This window comes from Aquila chrysaetos, chromosome 16, assembly GCF_900496995.4.
Source record: "Aquila chrysaetos chrysaetos chromosome 16, bAquChr1.4, whole genome shotgun sequence".
Lineage (NCBI taxonomy): Eukaryota > Metazoa > Chordata > Aves > Accipitriformes > Accipitridae > Aquila > Aquila chrysaetos.
In genome coordinates this window covers 6,567,145-6,588,739 of record NC_044019.1, presented here as the reverse complement: position 1 = coordinate 6,588,739, position 21,595 = coordinate 6,567,145, and the positions used below count along the sequence as shown (strand labels likewise).

Here is a 21,595-nt window from a genome sequence, read left to right as displayed (position 1 = left end):
GTGGCTCCAGCACCTTTGACTCTGGAGTTAGTTTCACATGTGTCAGGCACGTCTGAGACACAGAACAGACACCTGGCTTGTGCCTGTTCACATCCATTGAGGTGTGGTTGGTATTTTCTTTTCAGTAGGCACAGTGTTTCTTGTTTAACAGTTTGGTGTGACAGCGTGGGAGGGCTGCTGTGCTGCTTGGCCACCTGAGGGTTTTGTGCTTGTAGTGAATGGTTTTCATCTTCCCAGTTTGGCAGCCTGGAACAGAAGTTAGCCTTGGCAGAACGTATCCGTGGGCATGTTTTGTCCCTGGCTCTGCAGATGTACGGCTGTAGGGTGATCCAGAAGGCCCTTGAGTTTATCCCCCCAGACCAGCAGGTAATTGTAAGTTTCAATTTTAACTTTCTTCTTGATGTTTAACGTTCCTTGCCGTTTGGTGACCTGAACTGCGATCTTCTGTTCCTCTTGTGGCTGGTGTTCTTTTGGTTTGGTTTATGGCATGTTTGTTACATTTCATGTGCATGATAAAAGTGTGTGACGCTGTTCTTGGGTCTCGTTGTCATCTCCTTGTTCCACTTAACTGGTATTGGTGTTGGTTCTCTGTTAATTCCCTGAAATCAGATTATGTATGTAGGGGAAACTGAGAATGATGGTGAATTAGAAGACATTTTTAAATCCCTTGAAAGAAGCAGTGCCAGAGTTTTGCCTTTAACCTTCACTGAGATACCACTGCTTTGATATGTGGGTCAATATTCTGCTTTCCTGCAGTGAGATGTATGAGGAGCTCCTAGTTCCTGTTGAGCTAGGCCTGGCATTGGAGAGATGTGGATGATAGCCAGAGTGCCACTCAAAGCTCATTAATAAAGCAGTTCCTCTAGGGTTTTATGAACAATGAATTAAGATGGAAAATACACTTGGCAAGCTAGCTAATAAAGGTGTTAGGAATCGTAATACAAGAATCTCAATGTAGGTTATTAAATTAAAAAACTGAAAGAGGCTTTAGGAATGCTCATTCCCTTTAGGTTGAGCCTGAGCTAAGCTGTTGCCTTAGTGTGTTAGCAGGGTGGTGCCCAAGCTCCCGCACTGCTGGTCCGAGGATTTACTAATTGTCTTCCTCCAGAATGGTATTTTTGAGTACTCTGTGCTCCTGAAATGCCTGGGTTTGTATCAGTTGCAAAACTGAACTCACCTAGTTTCGTAGTATCGTTAAATTCCCAAAACCTCATTCTCCGTTTTCTGACTGTGAAGCTTTTAGCCTCCATGTGTGGTACATTAGTCGTATCTAAACTTTATCTGCTCGGATTCCTTAATTATCATGCAGTATTACCTTGCCTATGTAAAATACTAGCAAGTTCTCATCCCAGTGCTGACCCCATTTTAGCAACATGTGAAGCTGATACTGGAAAAGTTTGTGAAGTTTGGGCATTTTGATTTCTTTCTCTTTGAGGTTAGCAGAGGAGGAAATGGGGGATGCCTAGTAAAGTTGTGGATCAGTAAAAGTTCTTAAATTTGGATACTACTAAGAGGACACATGTTTAATGAAAGGAGTGCTTCGTCTTAATTTCATAATAGTATTTTTCTTGGTGGCTTCTGTAGCACAGCAAGCTTAATCTCAGCACTTGGCTACTGGAAAACTTCCAGTTTGAAATACATTGGTGCATCCTTCATACCTTTCATATTCTTGACCACGTTTAGCAATGAAAACTTTGCATTTATCAGCCGTGAATCCTGGTGGTGCTTTCTGTTTGTCCTTCTCTCCTCCTAATAGAATGAGATGGTACGGGAGTTGGATGGCCATGTCCTGAAGTGCGTGAAAGACCAGAATGGTAATCATGTGGTGCAGAAGTGTATTGAGTGTGTGCAGCCTCAGTCCCTGCAGTTTATCATTGATGCATTTAAGGGACAGGTAAGTCCTTGACCAACATACTGACTCATTCTTTATGTTCTTATATGTTGCTTTGAATAGCATGAGAGTGGCTGTAACTTGTTCAACTGTTTTGAATTTTAAATTTTAGCAAGCATCAGTTGAAAGGTCTGTGCAGCAGCGTTAGGGAGCCTAGAAACACTTTGGTCATATCTTTTACCATTTTTGTGCAGGTATATCACAGTAAAGCATCCTTGCAAAAATCTGTTTTCCTGGAACATCAAGTATTTTTTGACTGATGGAGGGGAAAACAAGTCTCTCACTAATCTATCTTCATAGTAAAGGTGGTGAGCAGAGTTTTGTGATGGGTATAGTAAACTTTCATTATGATCCCTGTCTGTGAGGATGGCTTAGAAGACTGCTGTTTCCCAAAGGTCTCAGACCAGGGGTAAACCATGAGTTTAATCTAGAAAAGGGCAGTTACTTGTGCTTCATTCTCCTAGTTTTTTTCTTGGTATCTTCTCCTGAACTGATGTCCTGGATATTAATTGTGTAGCTGGCTTTATTCTGCCAGCTTGTCTTATTCTGTATGTAGTCAGCTTGTCTTCCATTACAAAAGCACGGGTTTGGGCGTTTCCAACTTCAACTTAATTGGCTTTGGAGGGGGACTTTGAAGCATTGAGGGATTTGCCACAGGGGTGTGAGGATAGCCTGGGGTTATTATAGCAGGAACCAGGCTTCATTAGTTTGGCTGCTCCTGGAACAGCTGTGAAAGTGGGGACTTGTTTGGCTATGTCAAAACAAGCAGGATTCTAGCTGGCCAGGAAACTGGCTCAGCAGATTTGCTGGTTAGAGTTTAGCTTTGGACCTTCCACTAGGGAGTTAGGCAAGGCAGAAATACCTCTGGGAACTTCGTTGATGGCACTGACATTTCTTTGACCAGCCATCCCAGTTTCATCAACTTTCATATGGAAGATTAAACCGCTTCAAGACTATTTTTCTGCAGTTAATTGTACTTCAAGTCCTGTTTTCCTGCACAGTTTACTCAATAGTTATTAAAATTTTGTAGACTGTCAATTTAACTTCAGTGCTTGGATTTGCTACTTTTGTTAATTTTAAGCAACCAAATAGGACTTTGTGCTTTAGACAGAAAACTGTGCAGCACTAATAAAATGTGTCATGTTCTTACCAACAGATTTGGTAATCCGTTAGAAATGAGAAAGAAGGTTCTTTGTTGTCACTTCTCCTAAGCACAGTTAAGGCTTTTAAACAAATCCAAATAGTTGAGGAAAATCCTTTGCTGAGCACTTTTAACCTTTCTGGTTCATACCATTTCTTACATAGCTTAAAATACGTAGCTGGCAAACAGTATGCTGGATTTATTCTTCTGAAACAGTGTTTTAACCCAGCTTCTAACAATGATTGGTTGTCCTGGTGTTCTTTTTATTAATCAAGAGGCTTTACCATTTGTTCTCCTGTTTCATGAATGGGGAAGTTGAAGCACAGGTAGGGATGTGATGTGCCTGTGATCACCCACTTAGTCCTGTGGCAGTGGGGAACAGATGTTTCCAGTTTCAGTTTATGCTATCTGGAGCTGCCCTGCTGCAAGCTGGCATTACCTACCATGCCTGGGAAAAAAAAACGCCATGTGTTGATTTAATTCCGAAAGGTTTCTAGGATTCACAAAGACTAACAGATGTGTTGCTGCCTGTGCTTGCCTGTCTTTGTTGAACGCAGGTTTTTGCATTGTCTACACATCCATATGGCTGTCGTGTAATCCAGAGGATCCTCGAGCACTGTCTTCCTGAGCAGACCCTTCCCATTTTGGAGGAACTTCACCAACACACTGAGCAGCTCGTTCAGGTCAGTGTGGGAGTGGGGAATGCAGGTGCTGCAAGATGTTTCTCAGTTACTGCTTTGTATTGGGAGGAAAGCTCCTGGCAGCCTATTTGGGACTGCAGCTGTAGTGCTGCTGGGGTCATGTGAACACAGGAACTCTGTTTCTGATGAGGAATGGGAAGGAACACGGCAGATAAGAAATGTATCACCACTAATTGTTTTGGCTATGTGCAAATATCCAGCAGGTATCAAAGTTGTAGTTACTTTCCTTTTTGAAAAGGATCTTAAGTATTGAGTGGGTGCGTGTCCTAATGCTTCACTCCAGAAGTTACAGTGCAGGTAAGACCTAAAGGGAGTTGATGGGAAAAGCTGATTACTTCTAGGGAAAAAAAAGTGCCAAGTAATTTGGGTTCTTAAAATGTGGTTGTTTTATGCACACTCCCTTCCTGGCTGCCCTTCTTCTTTCTCTCAGTCCTTCTGAGAACTTGTTTTACTAGGATTCTGGTGTTGGGGCACAGCAAATGAACCCTGTCCTATATGCTCACCTATTTAGCACATGGAAGGTGGGAAGAGGTTGGGCATGGAGGCAAGGCATCGGGTCATGCTTCTGGTATTTTGAACTGGGAAAATAGATATCTTGTGATCTGAATATACACACATTCAGAACATGAACATGCATAAGGACAGTCTTCTGTAGCTAGAACCATGACGCAGCCCTCCAGGACATGCGATTTGGTATGTCTGAACCTGGAGAAAGCAAAGAAACTTGAAATAAGCAGAGTATTGACATTTCATGTTCAAGGACATTGTTTTGAGTTTTACAGTTGGTACAAAGATGCAGCATTTTACCTCCTGGTAAAACTCTAGAATGCGCGTTTTTGTAGAAGTAGAAAGTATTTACATGATTTGTACAATAGATATTTTAAGTAGTGTTTAGTTCAAGTTTATAAGTCTTAATGCACATTGGGAACTAGTTTGATATTAATGGTTCCTCTCCACATTTTGTCACACACTTCTGCTGTCTCTCAAACAGGATCAGTATGGGAACTATGTTATCCAGCATGTACTAGAACATGGTCGGCCTGAGGATAAGAGCAAGATTGTAGCAGAAATTAGAGGCAACGTGCTCGTGTTGAGTCAACATAAATTTGCTAGGTATGAATTTGTTCCTTGAAGTCTCCACGCCCTGTGGGAGCATGGACACATGCTAGAGTTGCAGAAGAGTTAAGGGTGGGGTGTAGGTAGGTGAAAGGAGGTGAAAATAAGTTTTTGCTTAACAACAGAAGGCTATTTATAACTGCTTATAAAGTGGGGTGAGTGACTGGCAAGGTAAGTTTAACTTGTAGTGAAGGAGGATGAAGATGTGGAAGAGTAGCTCTCGTCCAAGTTCCTGAACCTTGACCAAGAGTTTTTGTGTGTGTTGTGGGTTTTTTTCATTTTGTTTTGGTGTTTTTTAAGTGGTCACTATCCCTTGGATAATAACATGCCATAAGAGCGTTTCAATGCTCCTGGGATGCTGTGTCAAGCCACAAGGGAATTTGGGAAATCAATGTAGCAACAATTCTTTTTCATCCTACTTTTCAGAGAAGAATCTGGGCTTTTTATATGCTAAGTCTTGTGGTCCTTTCTGAGACACATGCATAATGATATTCTCTTAAGGGAAGCTGCAGCAGCCTGAGGTTGTTAGTCCAGATGTTACAGAGCTACACATAGGTAGAAGCAAAATCGAGGTACCTTAGTGGATGTCAAGACACAGTAATACTTCCCACATTTGCAGATTCTCTTTTGTGTGTGTTTCTAGGCATTTGAACATGAAGGCTGAGCTCTTCAAAGGCTCAGTATTCCCCCCTTTTTATGATTAGTAAAATGGTGCTTTAATACTTATGGACACAAGGGAGGTGTAACATTAACAGGAATTAGAAGAGTGTGATCTTAATGTTGTTATTTCAGATTCAACCTCCCTGACTTGCCTTGCACTTTTTTTCTAAACTTCTTTCCAGATGGAGCGTTAATTAGTGTAGGATATCCCCTGAGCTGAGCACTAGTTGTGGCAAACCACTTGGTGATTTTATGATTCAGTCAGGGATACGGAAGATAAGACTAGCAAAACTCGTCCCCTTTCATATATCCTATTTAACTTGGCTCTCCAGAGAGCGGAGACTAGTCATCTAATATATTCAGGAATTTTGGAAGTTCTCTGCCTTTGCTAAGATCTTTTCGTTCCTGAGTAAGCGTTTCCCTGTTGTTCCAACCTTGGACCTCTCTTCCCGTCGAGCTCCAGTACTGAGAAAACCAAACAAAGAACAACTCCATCAGCTTCTCTAATAGGCACGTTATGAGAACAGACACTGATCTCAAATACAGCATCGTTGCAGAGTTGCACAAATTTGGGTGAAATAAAACCTGAACTGGTCCTTTACCCAAATTCCCACTCAGATCCCAAGTTCCTTGGACTGCTCTTCTGTTTCACGTTGCTGAGCTTCTGTGCCAGCACATATGTCTCTCCCAAATGGTCTGCCCTTGTTAGATGCATAAGAGATCTCCTTGGGGTTGAATGAAAAGCCCAGTAGAGATGTTGCATGCTCACAGATTGTCCTTCTTTTATTGTTACAGCAACGTGGTGGAGAAATGTGTTACTCACGCCTCCCGTACGGAGCGTGCCATGTTGATCGATGAGGTGTGCACTATGAATGATGGCCCTCACAGTGCCTTATACACCATGATGAAAGATCAGTACGCCAACTACGTGGTACAGAAGATGATCGATGTGGCAGAACCAGCTCAGCGGAAGATTGTCATGCACAAGGTAAGCAGCTGCCGTCGATTGATAAGGATGTAAGGCTTGTGACTGCCACACTGTTTGCGGAGAGAAAATAAGGCTGAGATGATTGCTTTTGCCATTAGAATTTCCTAACGATGGAGGTATTTCAAAGTTGCGTATTTCAGTAGTAGCTGAAATATGAAAATGTGAAATAACGAGGTGCCATTTAGACTTAAAACTAGCTGGTTGCTTATAGCAATCTCTTCTGACCTGGTAACCTAGTTCTGCATTTGTGGTGTAGCAAATGCTGTTAAAAACCACCAAGACTTACTGCAGCAGTGCCATCGGGTTGGTGCCTTGCGAGGGTCCTCTAAAGGTCTGGCGATGATGACACACTTGCCCTCACTGAGAACAGCGTTCGCTGATGAGAGCAGTTCAATGCGCTCAGTGGAGCCGAGCCAGACCTCCATACACCTGAAGCCCGAGTGTAGACCTGCTGGTTGCATTTCTGAGGGCTGCCAGCGCTGCCTTGTCACTTCACATCCCTGCTTTACAGCCCTGATCAGGACAGTCAGGTTGGCTGGTAACACTGCGCTAACAGGGCGTGTTGCTGTAGCGTCTGAGCCTGGAGCCATTAATCAAATTCTCTGTTTCTCAGTTTTGAGTATGGTTTTGATGAGAGGCTTCCACGGTTTAGCATTATGCTGCAGTATTTGCATGCGTAACAGTTTCAGGACTTAATATTTGTCAAAAATGAAGACATTTTGGAATTAAATATGCATTAAATATGCATTGCTGCCAGTCCTGCCTCCCAAGGCTATATGCCTGCTGCCCCAAGGGCAGGAAGCTCTAAAAATCAGGTGATGTCTTCATTTTCCTGCTTTTAAAGGTCACGTTTGAGGGTCTTTATAATTGTAATGAATGGAAAAAAATATGCTTTTACATGTGTAGTGGAACTGAGATTATTTTCTTCAGTCACATGTTTTGGAGTCTGTTACTTTGTGAAAAATAACCAGCTACAGCTAGACCTCTTATTAGAAATAAAATACTAACACTGGCTTGGAAAACCCCATATTTAGTTATTTTTAAGAGAAACTGTGAAGAGTGTCAGGTATTCAAATCCCAGTGAAATCAAGTGTATTTAAGAATCCTTGAGTAAAATGGACCAAGTGATTTTTCTGTAAAAAGAAGTGGGTATTATCTGTGTAAGGGAGATGATTTCTACCTACACGAGGCAGTTCATCAGTATGTAAACAACATACATGCAGCTGAAATGATCTTCGGGGAGGTTAATTCTCAGGTTTAGGAATCATTCAGAGTAGTTCTTTTAAACCGAAATCTGTATTAGTCCAAAAGAAATTATAAAGATAATTAAATAAAAATGTATGGCAAGGGATATATACAGTTTAATTGTAGCAGAATGACCTGTAGCTTTGCTAATCTATATAGAGAGTTATATATTAAAAAATATATATATACCAGTGATTATGAAAAAAAAATATATATACCAATGATCTTTACTGACATATTCTTTTTCCTGTCAAGCAAAGTCTTTTGAATAAAATGCTAATTAGGTTATCAGTGTGGTTGTCAAAAATAGAACTGGGATGACAGCTAAATAGGACTGACTGAATATGAAGATTTCAGCTACGTTATCAAGCTGAATGAAAGCCTGGGAAAATTGAATGTATTGACTGTTGCTTTTGGATTGTGAAAATTGCTATTAGTACAAACAAGCAGTTTGTGTTACTGTTAAAGACAGCAGTTTCATTTAAAAAAAAATATTGAAAAGTAATTTTAACAGTCAGTTCTGTCAGTTAAAAAGAAAAAAAAGAAGAAGTCTTAGAAATGAAGACAAACAAAGAACTGTTGGACCTGCAGAGCTTTACCTCTCCTTAACCTCAGAGCAGCCGTCAGACCTTCTTGGAAATGGGATGTGGGGAGGGCCGAGGCGTCAATTTATGATTATTACAGGATGGGTCCTTGAAGTGAAATAGGAATTTAAACGGCTAGAAGCTGAGCTGATGAAATACGATGAGTTTGAGATGGATTTCCCATGGGAGTTTTATGGTCAGTCCTGGCTTAGGCAAGTAATGGTGATGTAGCCACTGGAGGAGCAGGGAGTGCTGTACATCATGGTCTGTGTATTTTCTCATCCTGTCTACAGCTTCCACTTGTATAGTAAAAAGTCCATTGTAATTGCGTTATTGAAGGAATGTGCTGGTGGTGTGGGATATTTCTCATCTAGTAATGAAAATGAATTGCTCTTATGCCTTGTTCCTCTGAAACTGTCCAGGAGAACTTCAGCAGCATAATGATGTTACTACAACCAAAACAGCTTTCTGTGTTTGGCTGCTCTGGCAGTAAAGGTGGTTTTAGCCTGGCTACAGCAATTACAGTGGTGTTGAAAGTGACTTTTACTCTGAAGTAGTGTGAGTGGGTGAAGTTTGCTTCCAGAGACCTCTTCTCTGCTTAAAATAAATATTTTAATTGTCAGGTTCAGAAATTAAACTGCTGTTCAGCCCAAGAATACTGCTTGCCTCTCCCAGTAGCTCTTTCAAATATACTGCTGAAATTCATATGAGCCACTCTTTCAGGCTTTTAGCATTTTGAAGTTCAGCCTGTAGCCTGGAAGGAGGCAGAAGACCCTGCTCATGTTCAGGAAAAGCTGCTCAGCCTCACTAGACCCTTCTGATGCCTTTACTGCCTTAGTGTGTTTGCCCTTGGGCTGGGGTCAGAGTGTCAGGGCACCCTTGGGAAGGTCAAGCACCCAGGGGTCCTGTCTTTCCAGCCTCCTCTCTTGGGACAAAGCCTTATATCCATCCACACGCTCAGATCTAACTGGATTCCGGTAATATGGCTCAAGACGATGCCACCTGCTTGACCAGAAGTTCCTCCTAAAAATAACATCAGTGAGTTATGGAACGTTAACTTGATTCACAGTGATTGATGTGATTACAGTAAATGGCACTTCAATATTTCAGGCATTTTTGTGGTCTTCTGCTGCTGGCCAGCGCACTGACCGTTCGGTACCCAGAGCTCGCTCAGGTTTGATGTGGCCATAATTCGGGTTCCGAAGCTTCACTCACTCTTCTTTTATCTCCTAGATCCGGCCTCACATCGCTACCCTGCGTAAATACACCTACGGCAAACACATTTTGGCCAAGCTGGAGAAATACTACATGAAGAACGGGGTGGACCTAGGGCCCATTTGTGGACCACCGAACGGTATCATTTGAGGCAGCGAACTGGGAAGGAGCTCACTGGCCATCCAGCATCTACAACCAGCAACCGACAATATTCCAGTATACAGTTAGAAAATGTTTTATGGTTGCTAAACTGCTAAAAAAGAAAAAAGAAAAGCCTTTGTAAATTTCTTTAATTTTATTATGCATAACATGTACTAATTATTTTTTTTAATTAACTAATTGCCCTGCTGTTTTACTGGTGTATAGAATACTTGTACATAGGTATCAAATGTACATGGAAGGCCACATTTTTGTTCACTGTTGTATCTATATTCCAAATGTGGAAACTTTCAGGGTGGTTGGTTTGAAGAAAAAAAAAACAACAAAAAAAGTTTTTAATTCATCTGCCTTGCAGGCAACTTTTTTGCAAATACCTGGTTTTTCTCCTTTTAGTCAAAAGTCAGCAAGAAGTTTGAATTTTAGTTAAATGGCACAAAGGACGCATTTAACGCTGTTTATAAATATAAAAAAAAATTCAACTTGCTAAAGCTTCAGTTTAAAAGAAGAATTAAGTTTTTGAAACTTTTTAATTGCTTTTTTTTTTTTTTTTTTTAAGTATAACATGCTAAAGGAGGTAGCTTAGCTGTCGTTTTTGGGAAGAAAACGTACACACCCAGAAAGTTTTTAAAGCGAGGGAGTGGGGGGCAGGTGTACTTGTTTACTGCCTACTCAGTTTGTTCTGTTAACATTGAGAGACACAATTTGATTATTTAGCATGAGGAAAAAAAAAAAAATCCAACTCGGCTTTGGTCTTGCTTCTATAAATATATAGTGTATACTTGGTGTAGACTTTACATATATAAAAATTTGTAGTATTTTCTTGTTTTGATGTCTGATCTGTATCTATAATGTACCCTAGTAGTGGAACATACTTCTGACTGTACAATTGTACATTTGTAAACCTCTGTAATGTAAATGTGGAGAAGTTTGAATCGACATAAACCCGTTTTTTGGTAAGAAAAAAGAATTAGCAAAACCTGTGCATTTCAGTGTATATTCACACCTTTTATGGTCGTAGCATATAGTGTTGTATATTGTAAATTGTAATTTCAACCAGAAGTAAATTTTTTCTTTTGAAGGAAATGTTCTCTTTATACAGCCTAGTTAATGTTTAAAAAAAAAAAATAAATGCTTGGTTTTATTTGTCACCTAGTTGAACAGTAGCGATCCTTTCTAAATGTTATACAAAAATGATTCAGTTCAAAATAGTGTTTTTTTGAATCTTAAAAAGTAATGTTTTGCTTATTTTGTGACAGTAAGAAACAAGAAGTGCAAAAGTACAGAATCCCCTAGTTTTCCTTACAATCAGAGTCCCTTTTCACCTTGTAAAGTGTGAATCACCTTCCCTTTTTGTACAGAAGATGAACTGTATTTTGCATTTTGTCTACTTGTAAGTGAATGTAACATACTGTCAATTTTCCTTGTTTGAATATAGAATTGTAACACTACACGGTGTACATTTACAGAGCCTTGTGTATATTTCCAATGAACTTTTTTGCAAGCACACTTGTAACCATATGTGTATAATTAACAAACCTGTGTATGCTTATGCCTTGGCGACTATTTTTTGTAACTCTTGTGTAGATTGTCTCTAAACAACGTGTGATCTTTATTTTGAAAAATACAGAACTTTGGAATCTGGCTTTGTGTTTACTTTGAACACCTTCAGAAGAGTGTGCCACCCCCACAACTTTTTCCCTCTCTTTTATTTAAGAGCAGCCTTCCTGCATCAGCCGAGGGCGGCCGTGTCTGCTCTGAGCAGCAGATAACACATGGAAAATGAAGAGCAGAGCAACCACGTATGTATCTCTGCATCCCACTGTTGCCATCCCTCCTCTGGGGGTCTGGGATTTTGGCTTCCCCCCCTGCCTCTTTGAGCACATCTAAACCTCTTCAGAGCCTGAACAAACTCATAGCACCCACAGCCTCTGTCCTCTGGCAGTGAGTTGGAGGTGAACAACCACCACGTGTCTCTCGGTCATTTTGAGCACTGCAGCTCTTGCAGAGAGGGGCAGGGAATAACTTTCCCTGGTACCTCTCCTCTTCCGCTTGTGGTTTCCTCTGCCGCTTTCATCCTCCCATCCCTCCTGCCCGCTCTGCCGGCTGGGGTTGGTGGTCCACGGAGTTGATGGTTGTGCAGAAGCTGTTCGTATCCTTGTCATCTTCACTTTTTGGGGTGTGGGGGGGAAAGGTGCTGGGAGGGGACTGGGGATCCGCACCTGGCAGTCGAGGTGGGGATGCCCCAGCAGCACTGATTGCTGTGATGTTTTCTAGTTCATTGAGAACTGCTAGAAAAGAAAAGCAAGCGCTTGCCTTGTGTTTCCATGGAGGATTTTCCCTGTCACAGGCTCTCCTTCACCTCAGAGTCCAGCGCTGGGTGAGCAAAGTTAGGACTGTCCTGCTCACCCGCATCATGGCCCACCCCTACCCCAGTTCATAGTCCTTTATTCCCCCAGTTCCCTTGTCTTAGGGAAGCTCCAGCTCTGCATTTCATCCCCTGTGCCACTGCACAGGACTCCGTGCGTGACCCTTGGTCGTGGAGAAAATTGGCCTCTTCTTCCCACCAATTTTTCTCCATTTACCGGTGTCCAGAACCTTCCCTCTCCCTGTGGTGCAGTTTGGCGGCTGCTGCTTCGAGAGACCCTTTTCTGAAGGTTGTCATCAAAATCGTGGGAAATCCCGATAAGTTTGAGCACTTGTGCAAATAGGGTGACTTGTGATAAATCGATGGAGGGGAAGAAACTTCCCATTTTACAGGAAATTAGGGTTTTTTAGCTTAGTGCATTAAAATGTTTGATTTCAGAGTATGTGTCAAATTACTGATCATTCCTATGCTGCCACTTTCTTCTTTTCGCCCCTCAACAAAAACCAATACCCCTGTGACCCAACAGTGTTTTTAATCAGTTTTCACACCTGTTAAATTTAGCGAAGAGAGCTGACTTGGACTCTCTGACACCTTTTTTGCCCTGGGTTTGAAGCCAGCCTGCACCTCTTGCAATAAGCAACGGCCATCTCACCGAGCCACAAGGGTTATGGGAGCACTTGGGTCCCACGTCCTGGAGTCTTTGGAGCTCTTACAGCATTTTGAGCTCTTTAACACTTCATTTAAAGCACAGTGCTGGAGCAGCTCAGTGAGGCAGCAGCGAGGCTGTGGATTTGGGGCAGAATGTGGTGAAAGCAAGGGATATTTTTTCTTTCTAATTTAATTTCACATGGAGCATTTATCTTGGTTTTGAGAGCGGGGTGAGAGCCCAGGCTCTGTGTTTCTTCTTCTGGACACCCGTGGGTCCAGGGTTAACCCTGGGCACCCATCGCACCGCAGCAGCAAAGGTGTTCGGGAGTGGGTTTGGCTCTTGCCCAGACCCGCACACTCCTGCTCAGGGAGAAGGCTCTGCCCAGCAGTGCCTGAGCACCGGCACGGCGGGGGCTGAGCCTGGGCAACCGCCCCACGGCCAGCGGTGTTGGCCCTGCCGGGGTAAGGGAAGGGGCACGGCGGGGGCTTGCCGGGAAGAACACAGCCAGGTCACCCCGTGCAGGCCCTTCTTCGGTTATTCCTGAGCATGGCTGCTGGAGAAGGGATGTGAAGGGATCTGTCACGTCAGCTGGGGTCCATCATGACACCCAGGGTCCATCATGACACCCAGGATCCATCACGACATCCAGGGTCCATCAAAACACCCAGGGTCCATCATGACACCCAGGATCCATCACGACATCCAGGGTCCATCAAAACACCCAGGATCCATCACGACATCCAGGGTCCATCGCATCGGCCAGGGTCCATCACGCTCACCCTGACCCGACAGAACAAGACCCCCCGCTTCCAGTGAGGCCGCGGCGGGCTCCAAAAGGTCCCACCCGCTCCCCCCCGCCGACCCCCTCCCGTGGGACCCCGACTCTCGTATACAGGTCCCGCCACGCGTGAGGGGCCACCTGTCTGGTGACAACCCCTTGGAGGGGGGGGACACCAGCCGGGACTTTGGCTTCTCCGCTCCATCCCCCGCGGAGCAAGGGGGGGGGCAGCGCGGCGGAGCTGCAGGGGTGGCCGCGGCCACGGCGGGGCGGTGCAGCCCCAGCAACGCGCCCCCGGCCCGGCGGCTCCGCTCTCCCCGCTGCCCCCCCCCATCCTCCACTGCCCCAGGGACCCCCCCACTGCCTCAGGGACACCCCCTCCCCCGAGAAGCCCGACCCGTCCCCGCTGCGTTTCTGCACCATCCAAAGCCTTTCCCCGGGTTTTCCTCCCCCCCCCCCCCCCAGCTTCTGGCTGAGGATAGGAATGCACTTTTTTTTTACAAAAATGATTATTAATTTGGAGCCTGCTAATTACAGCGCAATTAGAGAGAAGTCACTCAGGTGGGGACCCCGAGGCAAAGCCCCCCCCCCCCCCCCCCGCGATGTTTCACACCCCCAAAGAAGAGGGTTGCTCTGAGTTTCCCATCAAACGGGACAGGGAGGATGCTCTGCTGAGGACGCGCCCCAGCTCTCCCCATCCAGGGGCCGCATCCAAATTTTTAGCTGAATTTGGCTGATTTCCCCTCCTAAACTGGCAGTGCTGGGAGGGCAGTGCTGCTTCTCCCAGGTAATCCCCCCTGCTCCCCCATTGGCCCCCATTGGCCCCTTCCCGGTGTATATTTTGCATCCAAATGAGTTTTTTTATGAGAATCCAAGTATATTTTTAAGCTTTTCACAGAAAGCGTGCGAAAGCCATTAGGAGGAATTACACGTGGCTGAGAAACGACTCATTTCTATCCCATCTCGTCTGTTCCCAGCTCACCCACAGCCACCGCCTCCCAGGCCCCTCAGGGTGACCAAACGCCCAAAGTCACCCCAGGGTCACCTGGTACCTGCGTGGAAGTCACTGACACGACAGGGAACTGCCCTGTCCTCTGATCCCACTGTCATCTCTTTTTTTTTTTTTTTTTTGAAAGGGGAAACTGAGGCACGGTGCTGTGGGGCTGGTTGAGCCATTGGCCCAGGGCCAGGAGCGAGTCCTGGCTCTGCCCAGAGGATTCCCCCCTCCTGGGTTGTACCCCCAGGGGTGGCCCTGGCCCCAGCACCCATCCAGGGGTGACCGAGGGTCCCACGGAGGGGAGGGGCAGGGTGAGGGTCCCACCCTGGAGGCAGATCCCAGGGCTCCCACCTACCCCTGGTTCCTCTTCCCCATCTACCTGGAGGTGACCCCGTCTGCCCCAGGATCCCCCCATCTCCTGGGCCCCACCCATCTGCCTGTTGATCCCCCCTCGTATCCCCCTGAGTCCCCCCCATCTCTTCCTGCCCCCCCCAACTGCCCCTGAGTCCCCCCATTGCCTCAGCACCACCTCATCTACCCTTGAGTCTCCTCAATCTGTCCCAGCCCCCCCCCCCCCATCTACTCCTGGGCCCCCTCAATCTGTCTCAGGTCCCCCAGTGTCTATCCTTGGGTCCCCCCATCTGTCCCAGGTCCCCCCCCTATTTGTCCCAGGGTCCTCCCAATCTGTACCAGGGTCACTCCAGCCCTCCCTCATCTACCCCCGGGTCCCCACATCCGCCCCCAGGCCCTCCCATGTACCCCCGGGTCCCCCCAGCCTGCCTCAGATCCGCCCCCACTTTGCCCCAGTCCCATCCTTTACCTACCCCAGTCCCCCCCCCATCTCCCCCTGGGTCCCCCCAGTCTGCCCCAGATCCCCCTTATATCTACCCCAGACTCCCCCCATCCACCGATCTACCCCTGGATCCCCCAATCAGCCCCAGGCTCCCCCCCTCCCCATTCCCCCCCAGATCCTCCTATCTACCCCAGTGTCCGTCCGCCCCCCCCCCCCCCCCCCCCCCCCGGCCCGGGTCCGGGGGCGCCCCCGGCGGCGGGGCCCGGCCCGGGGCGGTCTCAGCCGGGCGGGGGGAGCCTCAACCCGCGAGTTGGGGGGGGGGGGGGGGGAGGAAAGGCCGGAGCTGAGGCGGGGGGGGGGGGCGGCGCGAGGAGGGAGGCGGCGGCGGCCGCACCAACCGCCCGCGGGCGGCGGCAACAAAGGCCCTTCCCCGCCCCCGCCGCCGCCTCCCGCCGCTGCAGCCGCCGCCGCCGCCGCCGCCAGCCGTCCTTGCGGCAGGAAGATGCCCGGGGAGGTGCCGCCGCCGGCGCCCCGGGGGCTGCGGAGCCTCGCGGTGCTGCTGCTGCTGCTGCTGCTGCTGGGCGGCCGAGCAGCGCTGGTGAGTGAGGGGGGGTGTGGGGGACCGGCAGCGGGATCGTGCGGGGACCGGCAGCGGGTGGCGGGGACCCGCGGCGGGTTGGGGGCGTGGGACCGGCAGCGGGATCGTGCGGGGATCGGCGCCGTGCGGGGCGGGGGGGGGGGGGGAGACGACATTCGCACCCTGCCCTGGGACCCGCACCCGGCGTGGAGGGGAGGGGGGTCCCGCAGCCGGCGTCGTGGGGACCGGCACCCTGCTCGGGTGGGGTCGGGTCGGTATCTTGCTGGGTGGCTGGGGGGGGGGGGGGCTCTGGGACTCCGCCGCCCACCCTGGGGCTCGCACCCTGCTGGGGGTGGGTGGGCACCCAGCTCCCGAGGGGCTCCGCTCTCCCCGCACCCTGCTCCGCGGCAGCCCCTCCCTGCCTGCCTGCACAGCCCCCCCCCCCAAAGCCGCAGACCCCCAGCGGGCAGCGCAGGCAGGAGCCGGTGCCCACCCCTACCACCACCCTCCACCCCCCCGGGGGTGCCCCCTCCCCTGAGCACCCCCCCGGGGCAGTGCTGGGGCAGGGGCTCAGCCCGGGGGTGCAGGCAGGGCTGGGTAAGGCCGGCAGGAGCAGGCAGGCGGGGGGGGGGGGGGGGCAGGCAGGGGGCCGGGGCCCTGCCGTGTGCGTGGGGAGGGGGCTGCAGGCAGATGCCATTTGAAGGTCGTAGGGAAACACGCCTTAAAAATAACCCTGCAAGGGGGAGAGGGAGGAAAATCCGGCTCCTGCCCGCTCCCACTTCTCAGTGGCAGAAGAAACTTGGGGGGGGGGGTGTTGCCCCATCCCTGCAGGCACCGAGCGCTGCCTGCCCGCCCTCCCCCGCCTGCCCCCGGGATTCTCTCTTGCATCTCCAGCCCCACGCTGGATGGATAGGGGTAGGTGCAGGCAAGCCCTGCCTGCTGCTCGCCCCTTGCCCGCACAGGCATTGCCCCTCTCTGCCCGGGTCCTTCCTGGGAGGTTTTCCTAGCCCTGCTCACGGGAGAGGATTTCGATGTTGGCAAGAGGAAAGGGTCTGTGGTTTCTCGTGGTACTTCCAAAACTGCTTCTCCCCACCACGGGCACGCTCTGGCTGGGAAACCCTCCATCAGAGCCACCCTGCCCTGCCTTACGCGTGCTTTTCCACGAGTTGCTTATGGGAGTGTTTAGGGGACCCGGGGCGGCTTTGCGGGGTGCTGGCTGTTGGGTGATGCTCTACGGGAAGGATCCTCCTGCAGCCAGAAGATGCTTTTCCCACGCAACCAACACAGCCCAGGAGGAATGGGAGAGTGTGGGGGGGAGGAAGGCTGCCGCCTCCTCCTCCTCCTCTTCTTTTTAAGAGGGGAAGAAGTCCCAGGGCCTGGCTGCTCGCCAGTGCACGACCTGCTGCCTTAAATAACCCAGAGCTCTTCCCCATCCTCCTGGGGTTCTGCTTTGTGTGTGCCGCGGGCCGGCACCCCTCTTTCTTTGGGGCAGGGGGTGCGTGCGGGGTGTTCGCCCGGCTTTCCCGGCAGCGGTTATTCCCCTCCCAAAGAGGCAGATGCAACTTCAGGGCTTCCGAGAAGGCTGCTGAGCTGCTGTTGAGAAGACCATCAGGTGTGTGATATACTCGTCCGAGCGGTGATAAGTATTGTGGCTCCCGGTGATGCCGCGCGGCCGCTTGCGCAGTGGATCAAAGGGCAGTTTATTAAGCCGAATATTGCGCTTTGCTATTGATCCGGGGAAGCCTGAGCTCCGCGGGCAGCTCCCCTCCATCACTGGGTGCCCATGGCAGCGAGAGGTGCGTGTGGCCATGCCGGCATCTCCAGCACCCGTGGCGGGTGTGGGGTCGGCTGCATGGGTGCTTGCTCCCCCCCTGCCCCCCAAATAAGCCTTTCCCCTTCCCCATTTGGGGAATTTTAGTTGCTGGTTAGTGGCTGGCGACGCAGATGATTGCTGGCATTTGCTGAGGATAATTAGGCAAGAAAGGTTACAGGCTTGTTAAATGCCAGGATGGGAGGTGATGGGATGCTGGGATGCTCCTGGGGACCACGAGGGCTGGGGGAGGCAGCCCAAGGGAGGGTGAGGCTGCTTTCCTCCATGAAGGATGCTCCAGGGGACATCGGGCATCCTCACCTGGAGGGGACTGAGGCCTCTCCTCTCCCCTCCTCTTTGCTGAAGCTTTTAAATCATTCAGTCTCGTTGGACAAAGTCTCAGCTTCTCCCTGGGGTCACCAGGATGGGAAAGAGTGACTTGACACAGCTCTGGTGCATCTCAGCCGGCTGTCATGATAATGGGATGGGGGATGGACTTGGGGACCCCTGTCCCCCTGGTGCAGTTGAGCAGGCAAGTGGGTGACGCTGCCGGCAAACCCTGTGCCGGATCCTGGTCCCTGCCAGGGAGCCCTTCTCCAGAGCAGCACCCGGAGAATTAATTAATATTTGCACTGCGGAGACCGGTCAAATAACTCTGGCTCCCGTTGGCACCGAGCCCACGAGCTTCCCGGGACGGGCCCAGCGCCGTGTCTCCATGTCCCCGGCCTGGGGGAGTGCGGAGGGAGGGACGGGGGCTGTCGGCCTCGGCACAGGGACGTGGCCTTGCTGGAGGGTTTGGGAACCATAACGAGTCTCCCCGGACTCAGCGCTTCCCTTTGATCTCATGATGGCCGTGATCCCTCTTGGCCTCTGGTTTGGGGAAGCTGGGATGGGTCCCGCTGGGATCGGTCCCTTTAACCCTTTGCGTGCCTCCGTGGGAGCGCCGCGGGGCACGGGCTGCCTCTCCTGGCGAGACCCGATCCTAGCAGTGAGTTTTCCCAAGCGTCACGGACACGCAGGTTTGGTTTTGGCCGGGATTCCCCAGGGCTGTAAAGCTCATGAGCTCACCCCGTCCGTCCCTGCTGACCCCCGTCTCCTGTCTCGTCGCTTTGGAGCTGGCTACAGACCACTTTGAGAGAGGACAAGGTCTCAACCTGTTTGGGAGATCCAGGCAGCTGGTGGAGAGGAGCCCCCACATGAGCCATGCCCATGGCAGGGGAGAGCTCAACCCCTTATTAGACACCCGAGAATCCAAGGGCAGGCTGTTTTCTGCACAGCCAGGAAGGCTGGCTGCTCCCTACCCCTCAGACCACACGCAGGCTGGGGGGGGTCGTTCCTTCCTCCTCTTCCTCCTCCTCTGCTCAGGGCCTCGGTGGGGAGCTGGGATGTTGGCAGCCAAGCGGCATTCGGGGACCGTTTGGGGACAGAGCGGGCAGAGGGAGAGGGCAGCGCCAGGCAGCACTGCTCACGTTAATTAGATGCAGGCAAAGCACGGGCTGATGAGCTTTAATCAGCGAGGGTGGCCCCTGCGCTGGGCTGCGGCGAGATGCCAGGGGAGCGGGTGCTTCCAGCCAGCCCTGCGTGACACCCCCGGTCTGGGGACCCCCAGTCCCTCGGCGTGCTGGGGGAGGATGCTTTGCCTTGGCCCTGGCTGGCTGGCCGAGCCGTGAGCTTAGGGATCAACTCATCACCTTAATTAACGAGAGCGTCGATTAGCCGTAACCTTTCCGCAGGTCCTGGCCCTATCCCTGCTGGAGCTTTGCCTGGGATGGCTCTGGGGCCAGGCTGCTTTGGGGCCGGCCTCATCCTGCTCCTCCTCATAGGGTATCAGGGAGGTGATTTTGATTTAGTCCCAGAGTGTGTTTCCCTGGGGCTCTCCTGGCAAGGGTCAACGTGGGATGGCATCCCTTGCTCCTTGCCAATCCCTTAAAATCCACCCTTGGCTCAGTCCAGAGGGATGATGGGGAACATGGGACCCAGAGATGCCCCACGGCCCTGCAGAGCTTTGGGGTGGAGCATCCACCTCCCCCTGCAGAGGATGTGGGGGTTTCAGTATCCCCCACAGCTCTGGATCCCACTGGTACCCACATGGGGCTGCGGGGTTTGCAGGGCATCCTTGTTCCCACAATGTTCGCCGGTGGTCCGGGGTCGGCAGCTCCCCGATGGCCAGCCTGGCATCGGGGCCATGGGGGGTCTTTCCCTTCTGAGGTTTGTGGGTGCTGCTGTGAAATTGTGGCATGTCATGAGTTTGCTAGGACTCAGCCTGGCTCCCAGCGGGGTGGATTTGAGCTCCCTGGTGTGAACTGGGGTAATGAGGTGGTTTGACCCAGCCCTCTTTGCAGGGACATCCCAGCTCTTCCCATCCAGCTGTGCTCGGCACCCAGCTCCTTCCTCTTACAAGCAAGAGGTGAAACAAGTTAATGGATTAACTAAAAAAAAAAAAAAAAAAAAAAAAAAAGTCCCAGAGCTTCTCAAGGGGCGCAGGGTCATCTAGCCACCGGCACCTCCTGTCCCTGTCCATGCATCGCATGGGCAAAGTGGGGGTTAAGTCCCCAAGTGTCCCTAAGGCTCCCTTTCCCCTTGGAAGAGTGGCCTGGAGACGAGTGGCAGCCCTGGGAGACGGCAGCCGGACCGGGGGAATGCCTGTCCCCGGCACGACGTGAGCGGGATACCAAACCCTGCTGGGCTGGTCAGCTGGGAAGGCACCGAAACTGGGGCTGTGCCCCGGCAGATGGGAGCCTTTCGCTTCCTGAACTTTTAAAGACTAAAATAGTTTTAGGTCAGGGTGTTAATTCTCTACCCACGTCCTCGTCCCACCGAGTTTTCCCCATACTCAGAGCGGGGCAGGAAGGCTGGATCTGATCACATACTTGCACCCTACGTGGCTCTGGGTGTGTTTTTTGCTTTTATTCTGCTCCTTCATGCACGAACCCAGCGCTCAGCATCTCTGCAAACCCAGCCTTGGTGCTCAGGAGATGGGGAGCAGTTACTTGGGGGGAGAACCCCCTTCAGCACGTGGTTTGGCATCCCCTGGGAGCAGTGGGCAGGTACCTTCGCTGGAGTTGTGGTCCTCAGCATCCCCCAGCATCCCTCAGCATCCCCCTTCCCTCCACATCCTCCCCACTCTGGTTAATGCCTGCATGAGACTCCTTTGGCTCAGGACCCCAGGGAGCTGCCAGAGAAGGATTTATCCTGTGGAAGAGGTGATGCCATCGAGCTTCTCGTGGGCACAAAGGGGGACGTGCCTCTGTTTTTCACCCCGGCGGTGTAAGCCTGGCCCTGGCAGAAGATGCTCGTCCCTTGCCGGCCGTGTCCCTGGAGACGGTGCAGCAACACATGTGCGGAGGGAGGAGTGGCTGCTGCCGGAGAGGTTTTCCCAGCTTTTCCATCCTTGCTTTGTGCTTTTCCCTGTTCCCGTGACGAGGTGCTTTATTGGGGGGGGGGGAGGAAATATTTGCCGTCCAGGAGTGCCCAGCGGTCCTTGGCCCTCCCCCAGCCATGGCTTTCGCAAGCTGCAGCCAGTGCCTGGCTCCGGGGAGAGCGGAGGTGGGAGGAAGGGCGGCGGGGCGAAACAGAGAGCTTTTTGTGGCAACGCATACATCTTTCCCAGTTAATTAATTTGACATTTACGCTGAGTTTCTCGTGCAAAGCTCCCGAGCGTTTCAGCGACCTTCGTGAGCAGAGCACGGGGCAAAGGCCCCCGCTTTGTGCCCAGCCCCGCGGGGCAGGACGGGAGCTGCTGGAAGTGAAGGCAGGGGGGAAGGATGTGGCTGGATCCAGGCAGAGGGCAGCTCCTGGGGCTGCCGAACTGAGCCTGGTTGCAGCATGTGCCCTGCCAAACTCGTGTTTTTTGGGGTCTTGCTGTGGTTGGGAAGGAATGAGATTGAACCTGGGGTCATGTGGGTGGCACAGGGATGTTCCTTTTT

At 50.5% G+C, this 21,595-nt stretch overlaps 2 protein-coding genes and 1 non-coding gene across 15 annotated transcripts in view; all 3 read left to right on the top strand.

Moving 5' to 3' along the window:
- PUM1 (pumilio RNA binding family member 1) overlaps nucleotides 1-11,341 on the top strand; it is a 78,047-nt gene extending 66,706 nt beyond the window's left edge. For 9 of the 13 annotated variants that reach the window (XM_030038346.1, XM_030038349.1, XM_030038348.1 and 6 more), the window contains 6 exons: nucleotides 238-372; nucleotides 1,757-1,894; nucleotides 3,590-3,715; nucleotides 4,725-4,846; nucleotides 6,305-6,497; nucleotides 9,560-11,341. In XM_030038346.1, the coding sequence (XP_029894206.1) occupies nucleotides 238-372; nucleotides 1,757-1,894; nucleotides 3,590-3,715; nucleotides 4,725-4,846; nucleotides 6,305-6,497; nucleotides 9,560-9,691 (846 nt within the window). In that variant the 3' untranslated portion in view covers nucleotides 9,692-11,341. Of the gene's footprint in view, nucleotides 1-237; nucleotides 373-1,756; nucleotides 1,895-3,589; nucleotides 3,716-4,724; nucleotides 4,847-6,304; nucleotides 6,498-9,559 lie in introns of those variants that run through there. The other 4 variants (XM_030038355.1, XM_030038350.1, XM_030038347.1 and 1 more) reach the window with 2 other exon arrangements.
- Nucleotides 6,830-6,915, top strand: LOC115352256. Its single transcript, XR_003927057.1, has one exon. It is a non-coding gene; the product is annotated as a small nucleolar RNA SNORD103/SNORD85 (small nucleolar RNA).
- A 4,325-nt stretch (nucleotides 11,342-15,666) lies between the features above and the next one.
- The window catches only part of SDC3 (syndecan 3), a 49,493-nt gene continuing 43,564 nt past the window's right edge, over nucleotides 15,667-21,595 (top strand). The window contains exon 1 of the mRNA XM_030039386.2: nucleotides 15,667-15,880. Within this exon, the coding sequence (XP_029895246.1) occupies nucleotides 15,785-15,880 (96 nt within the window). The 5' untranslated portion in view covers nucleotides 15,667-15,784. The remainder of the gene's footprint in view (nucleotides 15,881-21,595) is intronic.